General features: G+C 34.9%; 1 protein-coding gene across 1 annotated transcript in view; it reads right to left on the minus strand.

The window, feature by feature from the left end:
* Positions 1–308: 308 nt before the first annotated feature.
* CRISP1 (cysteine-rich secretory protein 1) overlaps positions 309–9,059 on the minus strand; it is a 27,488-nt gene continuing 18,737 nt past the window's right edge. Inside the window, exons 4-7 of the mRNA XM_006860618.1 lie at positions 8,467–8,609; positions 5,655–5,752; positions 3,400–3,514; positions 309–380 (exon numbers count right to left, since the gene is read on the minus strand). Coding sequence (XP_006860680.1) covers positions 309–380; positions 3,400–3,514; positions 5,655–5,752; positions 8,467–8,609 — 428 coding nt within the window. The remainder of the gene's footprint in view (positions 381–3,399; positions 3,515–5,654; positions 5,753–8,466; positions 8,610–9,059) is intronic.

The following is a 9,059-nucleotide window of genomic DNA, read 5'->3' on the forward strand; positions in this document are numbered from 1 at the left end:
CTCTCTAGTACAATTAAAGGAGCTCTGGTAGCATAGTGGTTACCAATCACGCTGCGAACCACAAGGTCAGTAGTTCGAAACTACCAGCTGTTCTATGGTAGAAAGATGGAGGCTTTCTGCTCCCATAAAGATTTACAGCCTTGGAAACCCTGTACAGCGTCACTATGAGTCAGAACTGACTCCACACCACATAACCACCACCAGTACAGTTGAAACTAAATGGAAAATAAATATATGCTATTGATTTTAAATCAGATAACAGATATGATCCATTAGACATCTCCTATCTTTAAAGCACAAGATAGGATTTATTTTATTTCAGTTGTACAGAGACAGCTAGCTTTGCAGTATGTTCTAACCATCACGTGGCTACATCCAATCTTTTGTAGTCATAACTGACAGTTAATAAGTTCATCATCGTAGGGGCATGGATTAGCTGAAAGGAAATGGCAATGTTACATAATATTTCTCAAAAAAATCATAGTCACTGAGGAAAAAAGTCATCTACTTTATGATGTAAACATAAATTTTACTAACAGATAAGTAAATCTCATTGTTGTTGTGAAGTTCCGTCGAGTTGGTTCTGACTCATAGCGACCCTGTATAGGGTTTTTGAGGAGCAGCTGGTGAGCTTGAACTGCCACCCTTGCAGTTCAAATGGCTTTGCAGTCTGGCGCATTAACCCACAGCACCACACCAGGACTCCATTAAATCTCATTAGCAAAGGCTAATTAAATCTGAACTGAGTACAGGTGATAAGTTAAATGAGGTACATTATCTATCTAAAGAAGATAAAATTCTGATGTTGATATAAAAATTTTTTCTTTCATATAGATTTTTTCATTTTACAGTAGTATATCTAAATGGATTAGTAATGTATCATCTTTAACATATCATCATTTTGAAAACACCAGTGCTATAAACAATAGAAAATGAAGCAAGAAAAGTTTAAATTTTTATTAATTTATTGCAGTTAGTATATTTATTAAAGCCTTGGGATGAAGTAGTTGAATTTATTATTATTATTAAAAGTAATGTATGCTCAATGTGAAAATGAATAAAAAGTATTTGTAAAATATTATTTTAAAATCTCATATAATATCTTCATCTAAAAATGATCTCAGGTAACATCGCAGTGGTTTCTAATCTGTACAGAGACAACTAGCTTTGCAATATGGTTCACCTGTCATGTGACTACATCCAATACTTAGCCTACAAAGCCACTGCACTCCTGTCTTATACATGCAAATGCAGAAATACATATAAAATTCTTTAGTGATTTTGAAGATATAATCATTTAAAAATTGTGTTAAGATCTGTGAAAAAATTGAGTAAAGCCTTCTTTAACTTGAATTTCTCTAATTATCATAATTAATAAGTTACATAGTTTGAATACATATAAAGTCAAATGTAACTAGAATTTACTTCACTAACTCCATCCAGATTTTCTTAATTTAGTACACACTAATGCCAGGAGCCCTGGTAGTGTATGGTAACAGTTGAACTGTTAACGGCAGGGTTGGCAGTATGAATCCATCAGTAACTCCACAGGAGAAAGAGAAGATTTCTTGCTCCCATAAAGATTTATAGCCTTGGAAACCCTATATAGGGTTGCTATGAGTTGGAACTGACTTGACCTCACACAAAACAACAATTGGACCATAACAGTTTGGCATTAACTTTAGTTTTTTATATTATAACTCTTCTCTTTCAATTATAAATGATGTTCATTGTGTTTGGTTTACAACAAATTTATACAAAAATTTTCACTTGTATCTGTGTATGACTCTTTACAGTTGCATTTCTGTCGATATCTTTTGCATTTCTAAATTCTTAAATTTGATTAATTTGCCAGTAACCTGAAGAATGATTATGAAGGTTTATTGAGGTGTATCAGGGAAAAAGAATGTGAGTATCTTGTACTGCCTGAGTTCTTATGCATGCATATATGACAGCTCATTACTGCTGCTTGGCTCCTATGGCTAATAATTTGTCAAGGTAATCATTAATTTTTTTTTTTTTAAATCAGTTTCCCATCTATCTTCTGGTATTCAGCATTCTGAATAAATGTGATATTCTTTTTAGATGGTGTGCATTGTTTTTCTTTCACTCCTATATGATATCTCAATTATCTTTGTCTTCTATTTTTAATTAACACCATTGCCTTTAGATTTTGTAAGTGGAAATTGCTGTTTCTCAATTTTATTTGAAAGATGGAAAGTGGATTGGATCCACCTATCTGACTCTTACCATTTTAGCATTCATTCTGCTTTCGTAAGGCTGGTTTCGTCATTGTTAAGTTTACATCTCTTTCTTTAGTACCTCATCTTCTCAAACATTTACAGATGAGAAGAGCCATATGGTATGTATCTTTTATGACATATATCCTGGAGTATATTTTAATTCTATTATATTTTATCAAACCACTGTAGATTTTTTTCTCTCTCTCTTAAAAGTGTACACCTTCCCTATGCTCCATAGGATAAGCATGGTACTTTGAGCCACAAGATCGGCAGTTTGAGCCCACCAGCCAGGCTTTTTGTACTCTCAAAAAGATTTACAGCTTCAGAAACACTATACAGGGTAGCTTTGAGTTGAAACTGATGCCATAGCACTTAATAACAACATTCAAAGATAGTTTTTTTATTATTATTATTGATCATCTTTCTTTAGTTATATTACTTTAATACTTTATCTATGTATACATATATATATGAAGTTAAGTCACAAAATATTCTATTAGGGTTTCAGTTCATACATACAAGAGTCTAATTCAAATAAAATGTGTTTACACATGACTCTTCAATCAGTGGATAACTGCAGACAAGTTCTCTCAGAATTTTAATTGGCTTAGTCTCATTAAGGTGCCTTCAAAAAAATGTCCAGTCAAAACAGAAACTTCCGAAGAGAATGGCTTTGTTGTTGTTAAGTGCCATCAAGTTGATTCTCACCCATAGCGACCCTATATAGACTTTCTAAGGAGCAGCTAGTGAGCTTGTACTGCCAACCTTGCAGATCAAACCAACTTTGCGGTCCTGCACGTTAGGCCACAGCGCCACACCAAGAAACTGCTAGAACGGTTCAATTCAAGGCTGAAAGCTCCCACAGTTCTATTCTGCAACACATGAGATTGCCATGACTTGGAATTGACTTAACAGCAACCTTTACTTTTTTTAAGGTGTCTGGGTGAGAACTTGAGTTCTAGGCCTAGATATTCTAACTTCTGTTGCAATGGATTAAATAAATGGCCTTATTTATCACTCTGGGTAGTATGTGAGGATATAAAAAGAGATAATGTTCATCTTTTCTGTGGAAAACATTAAGATAAGATTTTAGAAGCGTGTAGTATTGTTAAATGCTTCAGTTAACAAACATATTACTCTCAGATCAACATCCAACTTTAAGTAAAGAGAATGTGTAAAACTTACTACAAAGTTTATCTTCACAGGCATCAGGACATTGACTACATGGGGCTCCCGCTTTATAAGGTTCAAGTAGGTGAACAAGATTTCCCCTTAATGAAGAAAAAGGAAAAAAAACAACAATGAGTCTAATAAAAATTCATTTTCACTCACTGTGAAAACCGATTTAAAAAATCAAATTGTATAACTGTCTTAGACAAGACCAGTGATACTATTTACTGTGAGATTACTAGATGTATAATAATGATACTTTTTTTTTCTTTTTAGAATGCACAACTTCTAACTCTGGATGTCAGAAAACAATTTATTTTCCAGACAATTTGCATCACTATCATGGGACTACTGTACAGTACATTACTAGCAAGTAGGATGCTCTAAGGACATTTACTGTGGGACATTATTCTGTATTTGTATCCCAAAGAACTTAGCAAACATCACTAAAGAGAGTTAATCATTTTGTTACTGCTGTTAAGTGCCATAGAGTTGTTTCCAACCCACAGTGACCCTGTATAGGGTTTCCAAGGAGTGATTGGTGAGTTTGAAACGCCGACCTTGAGGTTCAAACTGACATTGCAGTCCAGTGCATTATCCTACTGCACCACATCGGGACTCCATTAATGATTTTAGGTGAGTCATAGTTTGGTTATTTTTTCTTTTTGTACTATGCCATGATAAAATTTACAAACTTGTCTTTTGTAGAAAAACACAGAGTATATAAAACAGGAAAGAACATGGACACAAGTAAAAAGAATATGTTGAAGAAAGGGGGAAGGGAAAGAGGATAGTTGAAAATATCTAGCTCTGATCAAATTTGAAACTTTGGAAAAGACTGGTCTTACCATTACAGGTTTAAGGGCATAATATCTGATTCTTACTTATCAGATTAATTTTCTAGAAATTGTGACTTGGACTTGTGGTAGAATCTGTATCTTATAAATGTAAGATATAAAGAAAGACAACTATGAAAGTTGGTACTAACAAGCTAAATTGAGGGAAAAATACTTTTCTTTTAAAGTGTTCTTCCTTCTTGAGATTCTATTTGACTTCTTAAAATACTCTTCTGTTCTTGAAATAAATAAATATCCTTGTTTCTTTGAGGATCCACCTTTGATACCCTTAACTAATCATAATTTGAAGAATCAGTAGCACATAGCAAGACTGATAAACAGTTCTGAATTATTACATTTTATTAATGAGATACAGATTTATTTAGTAAGAATATAATATAGCTAGTTCTTACTTGGAGTCCTGGTGTGGTGTTGTAGGATAAGTACGGGACTGTAAGGTCAGTTAGAAAGAAGGGTCAGTAGTTCAAACCCACCAACCACTCCTCAGAAATTCTATACAGGGTCACTTTGAGTAGGAACCAACTGGACAGCATTTAGCAATAACATTGCTTACTTATTGATTATCTAGTTATCCAACATTTCTCATTTATAGCAACTTTGGAAACATTCCTAGGCAGTGCTTTTAATGGTCTGGGCCCAAGCGGGGTTGTAGCAAGTCTGGGTTGCCTTCTGCCAGCCACGTCAAATAATATACCAGAAGCCCTGGTGAGGACTGGGTACTGTGAAGGATGGCAACTAACTGGCCCTGGAATGCTTTCTCCCATTCATCCTTGATGTCTTGGCCATGCCACAGAGGGCTTAGGGAGACAAAGGATGACATGAGGTCGTGCTAGGGCATGATGATAAGACGGAGGTCGGTAGAAGAAGGCAGGAAGGTGGCTACCCATAGCTGTGGGGCTGTGGGGCTAGAGTGGGCCAATCAACACCCAACAACAACCATCACTACCGCCACCACCCTGGGACTCTGCAGTGATGGCGAATGCATGGTCTGGAAGGGGCGTGCTGCACCAGTGCATCCCAAGATACACTGGGTGGAGAACACCCAGTGGGCGACCAGCAAGGAGGGGTGCATGGACACTGAAGATTAGGCACAACTCTTCACTCTTACATAACACTGATTTTGGATAACAGCCTGGTATTTGGAATCTAACGTGTCAATAAATGAGAAGTGGGTATACAAAAGAAAAGTAAAATATAGATTCCCATGTATAGGGATGTGCATATTTGTATGTGCAATTTTTTCAGAGTTTGACTCAGTATTGTTACATATCTAATTGAAACAAAATATTTGAGTTATCTTTTTTAAGGGTCAAGCAGCTAGATAGTGCTCTTTAAGAAAACACTTTACTCAAAGCTGTAAGAAACCAAATTGTATAATACGTACTCATGACAATAGTGACAAATATAGAGAAATCTCTTTGACCTTCGTTGGTGACATAAGGTGACGCTACAGCCAATGAGATAAGAAGTGGCCCAAACAACCTGTAAAGTTAAAGAGATTATTTCATTATAGATTTAATATGTCAAACATGGATAAAGTATCAATATTACTATCCACAGTTGACCACTTGTTTACTTTTAAGGTTGCTTTGATCACAGATTATTATAAATTCATGGAAACAAAACGCTTCCTGTGTGTCAAGATAAACACAAATGTAAAGTTGGAAACAAGAGAGATCAGGCAGAGAAAATCAGACAGCCAGGGGGTCAGAGGAAGATGACTTGATGATTGGCTTGTTGTTAGCTGCCATCAAGTTGGCTTCCACTAACAAAACACTGTCCAGTCCTGTTTATTGTCAGTAAAAATCTGGTGATCTTTGGGTAAATGTTGAGAGTTGGAATGTATTTCCTGTTTAAAAATCTTAATATTGAATTTCTCTAGAATTTTAGAGGTAGGTAGGGATAGGTTGTAGATAAAACAACAAGAGATATTTTTTTACCAAGTGATTATTTGGCAATGACTAGACAAAGGGGAGACTTGAATATTACCATAGATGTTCCTGGGACTCATTTCTCAGATTTTATTATGTAGCATATTCAGGATGACCAGAGCCTTGTGGTAATATTCCCTAACTTAGTCACACTGGTATTAAAGTCTACTTTTAAAAATTCTTAGTAAGACATATGAAAGACTTTAATTGACCCTAATCTTTTTCTCTTTCAGGTCAAACCTGTGTTGAAAATCAAGAAAAAGAATGCTGAGTAGTAGTATAATAAGCAAATCATAGCAGTAACATTTTCTTGTGGATAAGGGGGGAAAAAAAAACAACATATAATACTGAGCTCAATATTCAGGGCAAAGTGATCCATATTCACATTCATGTCTACCATTTCTTGGATTACTGAGTCAGTTCTGACTCATAGTGACCTGGTATAGTGTTTCCAAGGAGTGGCTGGTGGGCTTGAACCATTGACCTGGTGGTTAGCAGTCCAGTACTTATCCCACAGTGCCACACCAGGAGTTCAAATATTAAAAACAATTTTTTCTTAATATTTATAAATAATGAAATTTATAAAATAAAATATAATTTTATTTTAAATATTGGTGATGAATGACATCTATGAAATGAAATAAGTTTTATTTTTAATATAGTAAAATATTAAAAAGAATCGAATACTAAAATTTATTTTTTAGTTGTAAATAATGAAAAAGATCATTCCTACTCCTTTTACAATGCAGCCATTCCCATTCTCTCAAGGTTTTTTTTTTTATTTTTTTTATTTTAATTTCTGGTTGTTATAGAGAATATACACACAAGAATAAACACCACTCTACAGTTTCAACATGTACAGTTCATCACATTGATTAAATTCCTTATGTTGTACAACCATTCTCACTTTTCCTCCCTAAACTGTTCCATCCCCATCAACATAAATTTTTTTTATTTTGCTCAGATCAACCATCAACACTCATGGAAGCAGCAGTCAAAAAATCAAACTTATTCCATAAGGCAAATCTGCTGTACAGGACCTCTTTAAACTGTGGAATAGCATAGACATCAGTTTGAGGACTAAGGTGTGCCTGATCCAAGCCATGGTATTTTCAGTAACCTCATATACATGTGAAAGTTGGACAGTGAAAAAGGAAACCATAGAAGAATTGATGCATTAGTGTTATTGTATTGGAGGAGAATATTAAAAGTGCCATATGCCAAAAGAACAAATAGATCTGAATTGGAAGAAGTACAGTCAGAGTACTAATTGTAACCCAGGATGGCCAGATTCCATCTCTCATACTGTGGATACATTGTCAGGAGGGGCCAGTCACTGGAGAAAGATATCATGTTTGGTAAAATGGAGGGTCAAAGAAAAAGAGGAAAACCCCCAACTAGATGGATTGGCACAGCGGTAGCAGCAATGGGCCCAAAAGTAGCAATGATTATAAGGTTGGTGCAGGACCTGGCAATGTATTATTCTGTTGTGCATTCAGGTCGCTATGAGTCAGTACCAACTCAATGGCACCTAACAACAACAAGTTTCTTATCTAATCTTTTCAGTTTCTATTTCTAATATAATTCCATTTAGTCTACCCAGGTGTTTGTTTTTTGTTTTGTTTTGTTTTTGTTTTCACATTTAAGTTGAATTTACAAAAAAATTTCAATAAAAATATAATAAAAAATCTTATTACATATGCCCAGAGTATATGTTATTAACATATTGTCCCATTTGTTTTATCTTTCTGTATAAATTCATACATTTTTTTGATCTCTTTGAAGGTAATTATGACATTATGACAATTATTAGTATGTCCACAAACGTTGCTTAATTATATAAGGACATTGTCCTACAGAACCACAATGTCATGGCCGTATCCTGGTGTATCACTAGACAGCTTATCCAAAAATCTGTGGTACAAACCCACTAGCTGCTCCTCAGAAACCCAATACAGGATCACTAGGATTCGGAAATGATTTAATGGTAGTTAACAACAGCAGCGTCAACAATAAGATTGATGATTATATGGCTTTTGAGAAAATCTAATAGGTAAAGAAAGGGACTAGTATAAGTTGAGTATTCTCTCTGAGCCATATACTAAAAGAACCACATTTCTTTTAGTTCCAAATTATAAGAAGAATGCAGTAAACTGATTGTAAGTTTGCAGTTATGTGGTAGGATGAATTCCAACTGCTTCTACTTACCTTTTTGTCACATCCAGTCACTTAACAAATATTTGTGTTTGCCAGTGCCCAGGTTACCTGAGTATAATGGTCAATCCTTTTATTTGTTCTGTTCAATATCCCATAGGTGAAGTATTGTGACTCATCATACCAGATTCCAATTACATCTGACCATGGTATAGAAGAATATGTAAACAATATATTTTCTCCACAGAATTTCTCTGAAAAGAGGAAAAATAATTGGTTCCTATTCTATAAAACTTGGCAGTATTAAACAAAGATACATTCCTCATTTTTGTTTTACAAAGACTTCACTGATTAGCATATCCTGGCAATGTCTTATATGAGGAAGCAAACTCAATTGTGTCTCTGTTGTCATAGTGTTCCTTATTAATGAATTAGTATACAGTGCTCATGTTTGATTGAAAAAGGGGGTCCAGAAAAGAGGATTAAAACCTGAGCCATTTACTGATTAACATACTGTGACTAATATCCTTGATGAATTCTGAGGGCTGTGCCCCTCACTGCTTGAACAACTGTGAAGATGTGCAGAATGTTCCTGGTGTGCATAGCTGAGCAGTCCACCTGCAAATGAGTAAGATAAGAATGTTTCATGGTTGTATAAGGCCATTACTGTAAAACCTTAAAAAAAGATACTCACACTAAAAGGG

Source organism: Chrysochloris asiatica, unplaced genomic scaffold, assembly GCF_000296735.1.
Source record: "Chrysochloris asiatica unplaced genomic scaffold, ChrAsi1.0 scaffold00038, whole genome shotgun sequence".
In the NCBI taxonomy this organism is placed as follows: domain Eukaryota; kingdom Metazoa; phylum Chordata; class Mammalia; order Afrosoricida; family Chrysochloridae; genus Chrysochloris; species Chrysochloris asiatica.